The sequence below is a fragment of the Phyllostomus discolor genome, chromosome 11, assembly GCF_004126475.2.
Source record: "Phyllostomus discolor isolate MPI-MPIP mPhyDis1 chromosome 11, mPhyDis1.pri.v3, whole genome shotgun sequence".
In the NCBI taxonomy this organism is placed as follows: Eukaryota; Metazoa; Chordata; class Mammalia; order Chiroptera; family Phyllostomidae; genus Phyllostomus; species Phyllostomus discolor.
Window position 1 is genome coordinate 2115910 of NC_040913.2, and position 17938 is coordinate 2133847.

A 17938-nucleotide genomic window follows, 5' to 3' on the forward strand; every position below is an offset into this window, starting at 1 on the left:
CCGCGCCAGGACAGAGGCTCCTCGCACGCTGCACTCTCCCTGCACCCCCAGTGCCCGGGGTGGGACGGGCCGCCTTTCGCTTATCAGCAAATACGTACGAAAGGAATGGTGAAATAAACTGAAAGGAAGGTAGATTAGAAGATGAAAAACAGACAGAGACAGAGAGAAGCGGGAAGGAAAGAAGGAAGGAAAATAAGAGGTTTTCTTTTTTTAAGTTTATTTTCATTATACTTTTCTCCATTACTATGTATCCCCCTTATATCCACTTCCACCTCCACGCTCCCCCACACTTGGTACCTTCAGTAATATTAAAAGCAGACATTTAAGTGTTAAAGTTTAAAAAAATATTTGTTATGAATAACTGACCATGATTTTCACCAGTAAATAACTGAAATATATAACATATTCAATATCACTATCCAATAAAACTACTATATTTTATTAATGATAGTACTACGGAGTAATACTCCGTAATTTACTATGCTAAAGTAAATTATAATGCACCCACATGATATATTACAATGGATCTGTTAAAAATAATTCCAAAAGCTAGAGAAAATAACAAATTTGTAACATTAAAAACATTAATGCTAGTTTATAAGAATATAAAAACTTATTTAATAAATATTAACTTTAGCTCTGGCTGGCATGACTCAGTGGACTGAGTGCTGGCCTGTGAACCAAAACGTTGCTGGTTCGATTCCCAGTCAGGGCACATGCCCGGGTTGCGGGCTAGGTCTCCAGTAGGGAGCACATGAGAGGCAACCACACAGTGATGTTTCTCTCCCTGTCTTTCTCCCTCCCTTCCCCTCACTAAATATAAACAAACAAAATCTTTTAAAAATTAAATAAATAAATATTAATTTTATTTCTACATATCCAATAAAAACTAAGCAGTAAAAATAATTGTATATAAATTATTGGTCTTTTTTCCCCAATAAGATGCAATTCAGAAAATAAAATAGATCAAGGGTTATGGATATTTTTATGCTATGTAAAGTACACATATTTATACTTATTTTTCAAAATTTTGCCCAAATTGTAAATTATATTTTTGTTTAAATATAAACTTACTTGATTACTGGTAGATTTAAATAAATTTATCTCATTTGTACTGTATGCTGCATTTCTGTTGTTAGTTTTTTGGTATTTTTCTACATTTTTCCATTACTGTGATGTATTATTTTAATTGATCTGTAAGTTTTTTATTCATTAAGGCTATTATGTACTTTTATCATGTAAGTGTAAAATTCTTCCTATTTTCATTTATCCTTTCATTTTGTTAATGTGGCCAACATACAACTTGTAAAACCTTCATTTAATCATGTACTTTACAGCTTCAGCCTATGATGTTACGATTTAAAAATATTTTTTTAAAAGATTTTATTTATTTTCTTAGATAGAGAAGGGGGGAGAAAGAGAGAGAGAGAAACATCAATGTGCGGTTGCTGGGGGTCATGGCCTGCAACCCAGGCATGTGCCCTGACTGGGAATTGAACCTGCGACACTTTGGTTTGCAGCCTGCACTCAATCCACTGAGCTACGCCGGCCAGGGTAAAAATATTTGTATATAAATATTAATTTTATTTTTCTTAAATTATGTTTCATTTTTATCTATAAACTTTAACACATGTGAAATTTACTTGGCATACTAGAAAACAGGGACATGAATTTTTTTTCAAGTGGTTGCCCCATGTGGTAATCCCCAAACCATTTTTCAAATAACCTCCCATTCCATTTGATTGGAAAAGTTGTACTTAAAATGACATACACAAATTCTAGTCTATTTAAAGACTGTCTATGACCTATGTCTATTATTGTAACAGTACCACATTCTCTTATTTTATTTTCTCTGTTAATCCTTTTCCCTGATTATAAATTGTTAGATGAAAAATATGGCATTTACTTGTAAGTTCATCTACACTTAACTTTCTTCTTGTTAAACCTAAAGTGAAATAATTAACACAAAGCTTTAACAGTTTCCAGGACAAGCTATCAATAAAAGTTTCTTACATGCATTTTATGGCTACCATCAATCCTTAGCTTTTTAAAAAAATGTCCGTCTCTCTCGCTTACTCATTTCGTTAGCTTAACAATATTTAGTTGGCCTACTTCCCTGTGCCAGGCAAGGTGAAAAGGCCCACTTCTGGAAGTACACATCCGAATACACCATTTGACAAATACGTAGACTGCATAACCACAAGACGAGAAAAAAGGAGGGTGCCGTTAGAGACAACAGGGTGGTTGGGGGGAAGCCAGGGGTGCCCTGAGTCAGGAAAGATGCTGTGAAGAGGTGACCACTAACAGCTGAAAGACGTGTGAGCAGCAGTCATGAAAACACAGAGGAAAGAGAGAGCCGACCACAGGAGCAATATATGGGGCGGGCAAGTCCTGGAGTGATGGAAGAGCAGAAAGACAACCTGGCTGCAACACCATGAGCGGATGGAGGGATAACCTCAGATAAAGGTGGAAAGGTGGTCAGCCATCGGATTATCCAGGACCCATGTGATATTTTACTCTAAATGCTACTAGAAAAATTCAAGTCAGAATGGGACATAATTTCATTCCTAGTTTAAAACAAAATGTAGCAAAACCAAAAAAAAAAAAAAACAACCAAAACCCACTACAATAAAAAGCAATAAAAGAAGAGGTAAGAAAACCATTTTGAAAAGAATTACCGTAATCCAAATAAATTAGCACTAAAATAATCTTGCTACTGCAAGTTTGGACATTGCAACCTTGTCCCACAGTTATAGAAATCCTTTAGAAAGAAAAATTATTTCATTATATTTGTTAACACTACATACTAGAAAATACTTATCATGTGAACATGTTAAACCCAAACTGCATTTCACTGCATTACTGTTTAAGTTACACTGTCAGTGTTGTGCTAACATCGCTCACCAGCTGAAACACCAAACGGCTGGAGACCAGTCCAGCACAGAGGCGGGCCGTGCTCGAAGAAGGGCTGGGGCCTGCGAGTGAGCGTAGTCAAAGACCAGAAAGGAGGGAGGCCAGAGGGCCAGTTCGGGGATCCCCAAAAGGCTCAATACGGAGCTGCTAGAAGGGAGGGAAGTACGAAGGAGGCAAAGCTTTCCAAACTGTCTGTGAGGACAAAAATGTTCTAAAGTACACAGAATAAAAGCACAAATGTTTTTATTCGTTGACTCTAAAGACACAAAACTGTATCTCAATAAATATAATGTGAACAAACACTGGAAAAAAAATAATCACAAAAACTGTCCATGTTGCACTATAAGTATATGTACACAAAAATTTTTACACTTGTAACTTTTCTCAGAACTGAATAAAAAGTTTTAAGCAATGAGTTATTTCCCAAACCAAATGACTACGTAAACATTTTGAACAAACACTGAGAATATAAATATTTAAAGTTTATAATCTGATCCTGAGCATTTTTCTTGTTAACTTAATCTGATCCAAGCTGACCCTGCAATAATGCCCCTCGGGAATGACACGCAGCTGACCTGCTTTTATTTCAACGTCACACAGAATGGAGGAAGCGGCGTCGCGGAGACACGCTGACGGAATGAAAACTCAGGCGCTCAGAACGCTTACTTTAAACTTTCACCCACAACGACACTGGAAACGCTGTGCCTTCCGAACACACCGTCGGTGTGCTGCACCCAGCTCCAGTCACTCGTCCTGCAGTTATGATCAGGTACAAGTCATTTCACTGACAGAAAGAGTTCCCGTTCCCTGAATTTCCTACGCATGAATCTTTTTTAAAGGAAAATAAAACACAAAGCATTCATTAAATACGTAAAATGACGAGACAACTTTTCAAGGGTGAACGAAATCAAGGTTATTCATATAGACATAGTTCACTGATAATTATTATTAAATGATGAAATATGCCATGAAAACTGAGTACTTCCAAGATTTTGACTTCGATCTTTGTCCTCTGACACTTGCTGCCGGTAAAACACACACGGCAACCCTTCTTTGCTAGAAGCACTATGTTCGTTGAAAATATTTTACGTGTCTGACGAAGAAGCCACTCCTGTCAGTCTTTGAAGAGCAGACTCCTCCAGGGGCCGACCCTGTGGGACACGGGGGTGCCACACAGGGGGGGTGCCACACGGGGGGGTGACACTGCAGGTTAGCAGCATCAGAGGCGGCACCCCCACGCGCCACCCTCGTTGTCGGGGCCCAGGTCCGCACACAAGGGAGAGCGCAGGGAGCCTCCTTGTCGCCGCCCTGCGAGCACTTCGGGACGTCACCGCACCACGAAGGCCACTGTGCAGCCCGGCTCCACTGTCCTCGCAGCAGCCCTTCCGCGGTAAGAAAGTCGTGACTAAGGCTCCAATGCAGGCAGCCTAAGCGGGACGCCTCCCGGTCCCGGCAGCTGAGGCTTCGGCACCTGCATCCACAGGACACGGACTCCAGGGGACACTGAATCTGACCTCCTCTGACCCTTCTTACACAACTCGCAGCCACATGTTTGTGAGGAATAAAGCTAAGAAGATGTCTCCTTTGCTTCCCCAGGATGTTCGAAGGTGGTGTATGTATAAAACACACCTGTGCATTCCCCGCGCTGTAACAAAAAGACCCAGCTGCCACCGGTTCTACCGATGGGGCTGCCGCGCCCGCAGCCAACGGAGGGGTACACAGCACTGCGGCCTGTCGGGAGTCACCCCGGGCACACTCACGATCCTCTGGTCCAAGAAAGAGGTCCCCCTTCCTGCTGACTTGGGCTGAGCGGAGCCTCTGCTCCTGCAGGTGACGTCACACCTCTGTCCCCAGCTCTTCGCCCTCTCCGTCAGGGTCAAACTCCTCAGAGGCCGCAGCCTCTCTGCCTTTCTGTTCACAGCCAGCCGGGGAGAGCTCTGCCTTCACCGGACTCCCAGGTAAGGCTCTCCCCTTGGGAGCGGCTGTCCTGCAGACCACGCCTAGTCTCGGGGGCAGAGCCCTTCACACTGGTGTCCGGGGACAATGTGGGCCTGTGCCCGGGAGGCCCTGCGGGGGAGGCGGGGGATGCAGAGGGCAGCCTGCTGTTTTGCTCTGCTGAAACACTTTTCGTGTTAATCTTACCCAGACATCATTCTTTATCTCTGAAACTTCAAGTGGTTCCTCTTTTAAAAACTCTTCCATTTTTCTCACCGTGTTCACTTTTTCCTTTAGATTGAAAAACACTTTGTACACACTTATGAAAGCTGTTGGAATGTCCACATCTAGTAGTTCCGCCAACTCTGTCCTTTCTGAAACCATTGCTGTTGACTGAGTTTTCCTCCCGCTTCTGCATCACGTTTTCCTGTTTCTTTGCACGGCCCACACCCTTCTCGTGGACGTGCGCCCCCACGGCTTGCTGGAGCGCAGAGAGCCACTCCCAGTTCTGGAGGAACTGAGGCGTCCGGGCTCCTTTAAGCTTCCTTCCTGCGAGGAGTCTGGAGCAGCCTTCATCTCAGGGCTCAGGCAGCGCCGGACAGGGCCGTGCCTCTGCCGCAGTCTCCTGGGAACGCCGCCACGGGGTGGGCTGTCAGACACGGCGTCGGGCACCTTTCGTTCTCGGACGGCACTTAGAAGGGTAATGGGTGTGCACACGAAAGCTCTATGTTGCTCACTGGCCAGGTACAAATGCAACGGGGGGTATCTCCATGAAACCTGAGGCGTACACTTGCTCATAAACAACAGCACTATGGATATTCAGTATACGACATGAGAAAATAAGAATACCCGAACAGGTCAGGAGATGAGGTCAGTATTACCTTTGTAAAATGAGTGGGCAAAGCTCTGCTCAGGAATTAACTTGGCAAGGAATCCATGGTTCAAACTTGGATGAGGGAGAGATGGTATGACCACAACTGTGGAGAAAATCACGGAATCAGATTTGAGCCAACATGTAACAACCTGCAACACGGTCCACCAACGGCGCACGACAGTTTTACGTTACTGCAGCATGCAAAGAGCTAGCAAGAAAGGCCACGTCTCTGGGGGCACAAAAGTGCTTTGTATTAAGAGAAAGGAGGTAATACACTTGTAACTATTTCAGCAACAGACACAGAGACAAATACGTAAGAAAATCAGAAGTGCTTTTAGTGAACTGGTTATTCACTAATATATTGCTCATTCTCTCTCTACATATGACTGATATGAATGCATTAAAATACAGAAAAAGTTGATTAAGATAATAAAGTCTTCATGTATTAAATGGTCAAAAGACATAAACTGCAATGGTAGAATAATGTTTAATTTGAAGTCCAAAGTTAAAAGTAAGAGTATACTACAATGAAATACCATGCTTAGGAGTTTAAAGGTAACGTGGCATGCAGCAGCAAAGTATTATAGTATCAACACAGCCCGTATTCCCACGACAACGATAAAAGGTAAATGAGGTATGATGTGCTATGAAAAATCAGATGCAGAGATTTGACCACTAATTTATACTTGCTTTTTAGAACATCCATTTTATTTATACACCGTAAACATGTATGTAAGAAAGACAATTTCAACTACAAGATAGCCCACGGTACATGAAACCACCACGGGGCTGCCAGGGTCGCACTGAACCCAACAGAGAAACAACCCTGGCACCAACACCTGGCCTGAGGTGCCGTTAATGGAAGCCACCCCACGATGTTAGGCTATGGGCTGCCGGAAAATGTGTGTATCGTTTTCAAACAGAGCAGACAGATCTGAAAACGCAGGAACTCCTCCACCGTGAGTGTCTTCTGTGGACAGGAAGGGCAACCTGAGCTGGGACAGGTCGCTGTTGAAGGTACGTCTTTGATTTTAGCTGAAGCTACTTTGGTATAAAGTTTAGAATGTATGTTCGCTTATTACGAGTCTCTGATACAATACTGATATTGAAAATAAAATACTTTATATAGAATATATTAATTATACAATAGGGATGTTTAAATACTGAACTAACTACACAGCAAAAGCGAGCAAGCAAGAGGGATGCTAGCTTTGAACTTGGCTATAAAGATCTGTGTTTTGGCTTAGTGTTAGTCTTACACTGCTCTACAAGGGCCTCCTAGTTTGATGGTTATAAAGCTAAAAAGTAATAAATTCAAACTGCATGAGTTACTTGCATGTTAAATAGTATACATTTGTATTAATAAATGTAAAACACTAAAACCAAAAATGCACTGAAGAATGAGAATATAGCAAATATCATGGAAATACCATTCATACATTTTTGAGGGATTAAAGAATATTAAACTAGCCTTTGTGTACCACTTACTTGGAACTATGAACAGAATCAGTTTAAGTCTGGATGTAAAAATGAAATAAAAAGAAGGTAAACGATAATGGAAATCCAATGGTGACTAAGGCAATGGTAAGTACCTGTACTAGTGGGCGAATTGATTTCCTGCCTGATGTTTCTGCCCGGCGGGCCTCCCCGCGCCGTCTCGCGCTGGGGCTCCAGAATGTCGCGGTACTTGGAGACCATCAGAACCGAGATGAAGTAGACCACAGCCAGAGCTAAGAACTGCGCCTGCTTGCTGTCGTCCTGGGCAGAATGAAAAGCAGACTTAACGTTCAAAAATTTTAAAGTAAAACTTCTTCAAATGCACGAAACTGTACCTATTCCACTTTCTTTACAAAGGCAAACTATGACATTTAACTTTCATTAAAACTTGCTAAGTATACATTGTTACTCATTATCACTTAAGTATAAATATTGCATAAAACTCCAGGAATATACCATCTGAGTTATAGGTTGAAAGATAATTCCAAAAAATGAAAATGTTAAAATTTTGTTCAATATGTCACAAAATTTTACTCTTTGTGCTTTTCACTATCATTATCCATTACTTCCAAAAAAGTGTACACATGAAAAATTAGGCAGATGGCACAAAGCTGAAAAGAGTAATTTAACATCTCAATTACACAAGCAGCTTCCAACGCTCTAAAATATTAATAGAGTAAAATGGTCCTTGGGACCCGTGCAATTCTGAGCTGTTACTGTCTGCGCAGGAGGCTGAACACACATGGGGGACACAGGGCTGGGGAGCAGCAGCCAGATTTCACGGAGCTCAGCAGCAGCCAGAAGGGGCACCAGGCAGCTTCAGGAAGGGCGGAGGCCCTCCCCGCCTGTGCAGACATTCACAAAGTCGTCGTAATCCCACTGGCCTGCTCTGGAGAAGTCACCAGGGAAACGCCACCAGCACCCACGGCAGCAGCTGCAGGAGCTGGGGAACACGCGGGGCCCGCCCGGAGGGGACCAGCAAAGCCCTGCCAGGCCTGGAGGAGGCCGGCGTCCTTGGTGTGGAGGCAGTGGCTCCCCACGCAGCCTGCGGGCCCGTGGGGAAGGCGGCCACTGGGCCGGGAGCTGCGTGCTACCTTCAAAGATGTGTCCCACGAGCCTAGATAGCCCTCTATCAGGGCAAAACCACCCAGCAGGCAGGTTTATATGGTCTCTAAGCCCACGTCCAAAGTAGGCCATATCTAAAGAGTTGCACATAAATGGTTATCAAGCTTTATTCTAAGCAAGGCAAAAGTGATACTTCAAACCAAAACTGCATTGCTGTGCCCCACAGATGAAAAACAAACATGCACTAAAGTCTAGTAACTGTTAATGGGCACGTCATATTTATTACTTCGTTTAAGTGCAACGTAAACACAATCCAAAATGTATGTGAATGTGAGGGGACCAGCCAAAGAACAGTGCATGCCCCACGAACACAGCAGTGTGGTGGCAGCCAGATGGAGAGGGGCTGCGGGGGGGCAGAGGGGGAAAAACGAGGACGGCTGCAATACTGTCAACAACAAAAACAAAGATTAAAGAATAAAAATAAATGATGTGCTTTTGTCAGAACAGAGTGTAAACAAAAAATATTTACTGATGGTTTAATGCCATGAAGCAAAATTAGTACAGTTAATGGAAAAAATGGCCAAAATAGATAAATTTGTTCTGAAATAGGAATTTAGTATTTTGCACTCCACGGGTGACAGCTTTTCTGGAGATACAGTTTCTTATGAAGTATTTAAACTGCATACTCCTTGCATTGCAATGCTAATGGAACAAATATACAGAAAAGGGGGACAATCAAAGCTTACATGGTTATTATAAAGGATATGAGTACAATCAGAAAACAAAAGATGTCGACCAAGAACAAATGCAAATGCAGCCCAAGCTGTGGCAGACCAGAAGGCTCTCCCAACACTTCTAGCTCCACCTCTGGAAACGCAGGGCCAGGCAGGTACCCGAAAGGATTGAACAAGCACACGTGCAAGGAAGGACTGCCGACGGCCAAGCTGCAGAGCTGCAGACCGCGGCTGCTGCGCCCGGCCGACCTCAAGCCCCTCCCTCACGCGCGGCACACAGGCGCCACCTCTGCTCTGCAAGCCCAGATCTGCAAACTGGCTGCGCCGCTTATTCCCAGCTGTCTTTGAAAAAGAGTAACAATTTACTTAGAGGTCGAACATCTGGAGAACTCAAGTTTTACACAGATTAATTGACTCTCTTAGGCATTTTACTGTTATGAAGACATGAACTTCATGATGTCCCTCCCATCTGCTTCAGAAATGGGGTTCTCCACTATTCAATATTGTGTCAGTTATACAATTAACTCTGAAATCCCTGAAAAGTTGTAATGCTTCAACCACGACGTTGGGAAACTTGCAATTCAATTTCTAAGGATTAAAATTACTTTATATAATTTTGGGTACAGGCAAATTAGGATAATAAATTTCCTTCATTTTTAGCTTACTGGGAAACACTGAAAACAAAGTTTTTTTTAAGCTGTATTTTTTTTTACCACATAGCAAATTTTGTCACACAAATCTTTTCCTTGGATTTAAACAGCTCATGTGACTAAATTAGCAATGTCTTCACCACAGAAAACAAATGAGAACAAGGAAGAAATTTATTCTTGGACATTTATTCTTGGACAAATTTCTCTCCTGCCAGTACAGCTGGTACTCACTTTCTCTCAGGGTTAACAACACTCAGAAATCCTTGAAAAACATGAGAATCCTTAATCTCTGATTAAGAGTATGTGCGTGTGCATGTGTGGTCTTACTAAGACACTCACACACTCACAAAGCAAAACAACTGGCGAAGGAACAGTTTTCTGGCCCCAAGGTTATGTTCTATCACTTAGTCATCTGCTCTATACCCATATATATACATGGTGTATGTGTATTACACATACTTTTCCTTGAAAACCTATTTTTATCTGATTTGTTTTTTAAATGAAGGCAACTAAAATGACTATTGATTCAAAAAACTTTACAAGTCAAATTTTTAGCATAATATCTGTGGTTAACTCTAAAACATATCATTTGTAAAACATTTTCAAATTTGAGATTATAGAAAAGTGAGAAAAAGTGTGCCATGGAACCTAGGAAATACAGTGATGGAAAAGGAGAATGTTGTGGAAGGATCAATCTCGGGATTCTGTGTGACCCTCAGCGACCTCTCCGCCCTCCCTGGGAGCCGAGGAGGACAGACGGCGGTGTCTGAGGCATGGAGGTGTCTGCCACACACGTCCGCTTGAGAAGCACAGCTGCGGTGTCCTGAGGGCTCCGCCAGGGACCCCCGGGGCCATGGGGTACCTGCCCCCAGGGAGAGCTCGAAGCACCGTGGCGTAGCACCCACCACATTTGCAGAGAACACCTGCAGTTGCTGGCAAAGTTACCCCAACCTACCGCAACAGACTGACACAGAGCTCACTAACAATCTAAACACAGAGTCACACCTGCTGGGTCTGATGGTGCCTCTTAGAAATAAAGATATGCCCCTCGTTTTAATCATCCCTCATTTTAAAAAACATTCTTTCCACAAAATCTTTTTTTCAGGAGGAATAATTTCCACTTCTAAATGGTTCCATTGTTAGTGATTTTTCCCAAGTCTAGATTACAAATCAGATTATGGTGAGATTCTTGCATCACAGTTTTTAGGCTACCATGTTTTATCTCCTATTTTTTGAAAGTTCCTTTATCATTGATTAATTACAAAGCAGTATGGGTTTAATATAGACACCTTGACAGCACAAAAAAGTATAAGAGGATTAAGTGCAAAATAAAAACTATTAGCCTAGAGACAATCACTGGTTAGGCTGGTATTTTTAAATTGAGATGTGTGCACACACACGCAGCACGCAGACGTAACACTTGTGAAATAGAAGCACCGTGGCACACTGCTGCTTTCCCTTAAAATGTGTCAAGAGTGTTTTTCCATGTCACCAAATTCCCCTCAAAAATATGATTCTAACAGCTGCACAGCTTCCTGCTGAATGGATATACTAGAATGTATCGGACTGAAACTCTCCTGTTGCATATGTGTGACGCTGTCAAACTTCCTGCAGGAACCTCCGGTGAGCACGGGAGGTTCCGAGTTCTTCCTGGGGAAAGGGTCACAGGGCGCCACCATCCACGGAGACAGCTGACGCATTCCGGGAGACAGCTCTTCCAGAAGGCTGTCCGGCGGGGAGTCCTCCCAGCGCTGCACAACAGAGCCCACTCAGAGGGCCCTGGCGATGCCGGTACGCTTCGTTTTACATTTCTTATGTCTAATAGTAAAATTATCTGACTTGTGTTGTTAATTTGCGTTCTTTTGATTACTGGTAATACTGAATTTTTATCATATTACCTCCTCTCTCATATTTTATGTCCACTGCCTATTTTTGTGTTGGTATGTTTATAATTTTCCTAGTGACTTACAAGAACTACTACATACTAAAGTGATGATTTTTCTACTGTATATTGTACCATGTAGTAGGATGCTGTATGACTTTTTAGCCACTTTGTAAAGTACAAAGTACTCTATCCAATTAATCACGTGTAAATTCACAACATAAACTTTCTTGTTTCATGAATCATTAACTAAAATAATGCTGTATACCTGAATGAATACTGAATGAAAACTGTAACAGAAAATAATTTTAATAAAAATTAAAAAAAAGAAAAAAGAGCCCCGAGGGGCTGGCCCGTAACAACAACGTTAAGGAGCGCTGTGTGTGCTGCATCTGCTCCGCGGAGCCACCCGTGCTGTGCTGCCACCCAGGTGCGCAGAGCCCCGCCCACACGCTCGCCCCGACCCCGCCCTCCTGTGATCCACGTGCTCGGTGAGACCGGCTCCTCGGGCTGCCTCGCTCTTCAGCCTTATTAAGCTCCCCTTCTAACTCAATTTCCGAAGGTACCTATGTGTTTTAAATGCATATCCTTCTTTCAAAAGCAACTGCATCCCCTAAAAAACGAGTGCCAGTAATACCATAATGAATCAATCCCTTTTACCCATAACACAAGGAATAATTACAACAACAACTATTCAGTACCTACCCATGCAGCAAGTGATACTAAAAAAGAGGAGTAGGTGAATCAGGATAAAATGAATTACAATTTTGCTTGGTATGTATACAACTTACTTCAAAATTTCACAAATTTAAACAATAACATGTCAATAAGCTCTCAGAGAAAGCCGGGACTCAACCGTTTTATAAACAGAATTACATTATAAACCCCACAGTTCCCGACTCTGGGACCTTCAGTTTTACTGTCCCGCTTTCTTACAAAATTTATATTATTTTACACAAACAGCAGCGGAAGGTCCTTCCTGGGAAGTCACGCGGGCACCACCTACCACATCCCGGAAGACGACGGCACGGAGGCGATTGATGTCCACGTCCTGAAGGAGTCGGTCGGGGTCCTTGATAGGAGAAAGGTTGCCTGGAACATTTTCTAAAGGAGTCTGAAAAATAAATTAAAAATAAAAAGCCAGCATAATGCATAAACGTACACAGTGCTGTCATTTCTAATGTTCCTAATCTGGGCATTTAATCGCCCACTGTCTTTGCCTCCTCACCCCCAGGTAACAGTTAACAACAACAGCACTCTGTCATCAGATGCTTTCTCAGCTCTCCTACACTCCGGTCAACTTCTGGTGCCAGTGTTCCTGTTCTGCAGCCTCAGAGCGACCACCACAGACTCAGAAAAGCAGGGGAGACGGCTTTTCAGTGGGAGAAAACAGATGCAGTGTGGGCTTCAGACAATCTGGGCTCTGACCGCTGCCGTGTGACCTGGGCTTATTCCTAAACCGTGCCGAGCCTCACTCTCCCCACCTCTAGTCAATACATCTCTCTGAGTCACTGGGTTTCATTTAGCCGGCATGCTTTCATCATATGAGATTGTTATTTTAAATTACTGTATGAGATTTTATGTGTATTTCATAAGCTACAAAAAGTTAGAAAAGGTAAACTTAAAAAAATTCAAACACATCTTTAATATTAAAGCCAAAAGACATTAAAGATTATTACCATAAAAAATCTCTATATAGTCGAAGATACAACACTTTGGCCAATTTTATGTACTGTGTCACACAGCAAACCAGTAACAGGGTCAAGTTCCCTGAAACGGAATCTAGCACTTACTCACTCACAGAACACGTTAAGAACCGTGTGGACACAGTGTATTCAGGGTTGCATGAATCAAACGAGATCAAGGTGTGTGATGTGCGAACACAACCCCCGCCAGGAGACTGACTTGCTGCTCCTCTCACTGAAAGTGAGCAGGCCTCCTAGGCCTCCTCCCAGTTCTCCACGGACCGCCGCGGCCATCCGCCACTCCCCGAGCGAGGCGCCAGGCTGCGCTGTGGCGCAGGACAGCAACGCCGCGGGTGTTGGAAGGCTGACAGGTACTCGGTTTCCACTGCAATTCCAAACACCCTACAAACCTCAGTGCGGTTATCTGAAGAGTCCAGCTATATTTATCCCAGAGTGATTAAAGAAAATGACACACTGACAGCATAAATGAAACATACAAACTTTATAGCATAAACAAAAAAATTATATTTGTACCATTTTATAATTAAAATTACACCACTGTATAAAGTGTTTCTATACCCATAATGTGAGTCTTGTGAAGATTTTTTTAATAAAAAATGCCTGTACCATCTCTCCTTATCTATGTGTGTTAAGAACCCTATGAAGTAGAAGTTCTTAGTATCTCCATTTAAAAACCAAAGCCTCGAGCCTTGGAGAGGCTGAGTAATCCTGGTAACGCAACCCTGAAGGGCAGAACTAGCCCTGGTGCCCGGGGCCACCTGACTTCAGAGCCCTCGGTCTTTAACCAGGCAGCGCCAGGAGCCGTGTGGCCGCAAACGCAAGCAAACCTACAGTAGACCGTACTGTATCGCACGCAGGCAGCACTGACTTACCTTGGCTGCAGCTGCAGCTGTACCCCCCTGGGGAGCGTCGGCAGGCTTGCTGCCCCCGTGGGCGGGCTTGCCCCCGCGGTCCCGCTGTCTCTGCCGACACTCTAAACAGTTCCTCACGGCGACACAGCAAACTGCCCAAAAGCACAAGCCTATTACTCATGCGAACAGTTGGCTCCCACAAGCTGACAAAAGTTGCTAGGTTCTTTTTGTCTTTCTGTCCCCGTCCTCCATCCCACTATGATTTTAAAAATCAACTAGATCAACAAATACTTTATAATGATGCAATAGAGTAATGACAAGTACATATAAAACGTATGTGAAGTTAAAAATTAAAACAAAATGCCCCCTTCGCTTTGCTGCGCTAAAGAAACAGAATGCTGCCAGGGCCTCGAGGCCCCCATCACGCTCTCCCACAGCCCACCCCGCAGCGCTCCCGATTCTGGACTCCCCGAACCAAGGACCTGTTCAGGAGCACAGCGCATCTGACAAACGCTTTGGAGTAGCGAGGCTTCTCCCTCCACGCTGACTACCCCGGCGGCAGCGGCCGCAGATCCCAACAGCCACGTCCCCACGGCGGCGGAGGGTCTGTGCCTCCGTGGGGCAGAGCCAGCTCCTCTTTGTGAACAGCTGCGAGGCGCAGCAGTGGACGGCCCGATCTCGGAGGCGCCCCCAGTCTGAGTCCCCGCTCCTTCACCACACAACGGAAGGCACCGGCACAGGCGCGCAGGTGCTGCTCCGAGGACACTGGCTGCTCAGAGCGGCAGGGCGAGGCTGGCCGTGGAGTCGCCTGCCAGCGCTCTGCGCACAGAACTCGTGCTCAGGGCCGGGACGTGTGCGTGGGCCCAGGACAGCTGCCTTCTGTATCAGCTCACCCAAAAAGAGTTAACAGATGATTGACACTACAGTCACTTCAATAAAAAGTGTTACAGTCCTACAGATTTTTAAACGATTCAAACTGCATTTACTTCTTCAAACTATAGTCCATCTGAGATGACCAACTCTATACACGTCTCACGTGAAGACAGTGTGCTTTCCCGGGGGTCACTGGATCCGCCTCTCCCTCACGCGGTCCTCACCGGGACCCCAGCGGGGCAGAAAGCGAAGCCGCCCGCAGGGGCTCCTGTGCGGGCGCAGACTCACCGAGCCGCAGGCACTGCCGCATCAGCCCTCCGGAAGACATGTTCTTCTCGGCCTCGATCTCGCTGAAATTCAGAGAGCTGGCGAAGACCAGCACGTCCACCATGGCCATCAGCCGGCTGAGGAAGGTCACCGCTGTCTCCGCAGACATGCCTTGTGTCACTTCGATGTTCTCCAACTCGGTCTTTAAAGAGAATGTTGAAGGCTCGCTCACGTTGGGAAATGCAATACGTGCACGCACAGGTGAAGAGCAGTTCAGTGCAATTAGTGTACTTCGTAAACACGTAAATTATAAAGTGTCACCCAATTTAATATATCGTAAGAGCTGGATACCAAACTGAATTAGTCTACCTATGAATTATCTTTGAATAAAGGAAAAATCTATTTTTTAAACCAATGTTAGATTTCAATGTCATTACTTGTAAAAACTACATTCCAAACTGAAGATCACTTTGCAAAAATACTTAGAAATAACAGCACATACATATTTATACTAGTTTTCTGTGTTTTATTAGTTAAGAAATATAAAATTCATACTTCTTGCCTAAAATCCTCGCCCTTGTTTATAAAGAAGTATGTGTCGATTTTCCTTTTCCACAGATGTGTGGTGAGCAACAGGGGGGACGATGGGACACCGCCCACTGGCATCGAACCGAGACCGGTGGCAACTGCGAGTGCACAGCAGTTCCTTACCCCTTTCAGAACAAACTAAAACTGCTAGGCATCTCAAAAGTACAGTAAAAATCTAAGATAAAAATATGAGAAAGAGCATTTTCTCCTACAGCTGTAAGCACTAGCAAAAATTAGAATCAGCAGAAACCCAGCTTCATGGAGCCACACTCTCACTAAAACATTGTGGTGACACACTTCCCTGCTTTCAAGGGGAAAGTTACCAAGTGTTCTGTTTCTTAAGATGCAAAACTGGATGTTACAAGCAATAGCAACATATCTTATTTTAGTTTGCACTGCTGACTACATAACATTTTCATTATTCTGGTTCACTGTGACTAGGCCTCGTCTTCTCGATGTGTCAAAGAGCAGAGTAACGTAAGGAATGCTTAAAAATAAGAAATACTGCTTGCTGTTTCAACTTTCTAAAAAAAGGCCTGCTAGCCATACTGATTGGCGGTAGTTCTTCCAACAATAAATTAAACTACGAAGTAAGGATATATGCTAGGTCTCAGCTGCAATTTCACGAGTTGTTCTGACATTGCGTGTGCCCTCCTCCACTTAAACGTGTGCTTCTCACTTGGACGTGACAATGTCAGCACAAAGCAAGGCTATTCTTTAGCGGCAGCTTCAGCGTGCCCTGTGCCCAGACGGGCGTCAGCAAGGGGCGGCAGCTTCCTTCTGCGTGGAGAATGAGCACCTGTCTTCCTCCCAGCTAACATCAAGTCCGTGGCAGGTTCTTTCTAAAATGAGCTTGAAAATATTCAAAACTTTGTTCTCAATGTTGGTTTACATTATGCCAATGCAGTATCTATGACCTAAAGGAATGACTAATTCATTACTACCATTTTCAAAATGCAGGCTTGCTTCCTAGCACTGCATTCACATACAATGCCATTTCATAGCATGATTTAAAATCTGTGACCACAACACAATAGATTATAATAAAAAGCAAAGAAACTCATTTTATATAAAACCACCTTTAAATCACAGTTATCAATGTGAGTTTTTATAATAGAATGGAAGATCTGGTCATTGCTTAGACCTACTAAATATTCTGAGTAACTTTTGAAGAATTTAGAATATTAGGATATCCACAGATATGTTCTCAAATAAATTCCCCGTAATTCTGAATTCCTGAAATTATTAGAACTCTAACTCACTTTGTTAACAGTCTTTGCATCTTGGGATCTACAAGACTTAACCTTCAAAATATGCTTTAATATTTAAATGAGTGAATTATATACAGAAATTATAAACTGAATTATTAGCTGTCCATATAATTTGTCAAACTGTTATTGTTGACTAAACAAAAAATATTTTAAAATAAAAAGCATTCTTAACACAAAGCATAACCTAAAAGAGATCTTCCTACATTATATATAAAATATGTAATTTTGATGAAATGTTATAACAAACATAAAAGTCTTAACAAATAGCGTTCACATATCATTATTCCCATTCTTAAAATAACGTACTGCGTCCAACTTTCTTTCACTGGAACCAGCTCATATCTGACTGTACATGTGACTGAAATACTGCTGTTTTCACTACATGACAATACTTCATTGTTGTGGGTAATAAAATAGTAGTTCATCAATGAACTAAAAGCAATAATCATTTAAAGGAACCTTTTGAAATATAACTAAGACATGCCTAATGTTAAAGATGGTATGGAAACACAAAATATAACCAAGTCAAAAATTTCATAAAGTAAAAATAAAATTTAAAAATAAAACCCTGAAAATTAATGAAGTAATACTAACCTTAGAACCCTGGACATGCATCAGACAAAACAGACAACAGACCAAAAAAGTAGAAGAAAAGAAAATTATTAAAATTAAATAAAAATGCAATGTAAAATTGAAACACAAAATAATATACTTAAAATTATATTTGATTATTTTATTGAAAGCAAAAATTCTCAGAAGATGTATTCATTTTATATATTATAATGGTTAAGATTAAATATCAAATATTCAGACTTCCATTTATTGTCTTCAT

At 42.8% G+C, this 17938-nt stretch overlaps 1 protein-coding gene across 6 annotated transcripts in view; it reads right to left on the bottom strand.

The window, feature by feature from the left end:
• The window catches only part of NBEA (neurobeachin), a 449525-nt gene that overhangs the window by 324105 nt on the left and 107482 nt on the right, over positions 1 to 17938 (bottom strand). For 4 of the 6 annotated variants that reach the window (XM_036011184.1, XM_028526290.2, XM_036011185.1 and 1 more), the window contains 6 exons: positions 17701 to 17709; positions 15269 to 15449; positions 14129 to 14259; positions 12557 to 12664; positions 7315 to 7480; positions 5730 to 5825 (listed from right to left, as the gene is read on the bottom strand). In XM_036011184.1, the coding sequence (XP_035867077.1) occupies positions 5730 to 5825; positions 7315 to 7480; positions 12557 to 12664; positions 14129 to 14259; positions 15269 to 15449; positions 17701 to 17709 (691 nt within the window). The remainder of the gene's footprint in view (positions 1 to 5729; positions 5826 to 7314; positions 7481 to 12556; positions 12665 to 14128; positions 14260 to 15268; positions 15450 to 17700; positions 17710 to 17938) is intronic. The other 2 variants (XM_036011183.1, XM_028526291.2) reach the window with 2 other exon arrangements.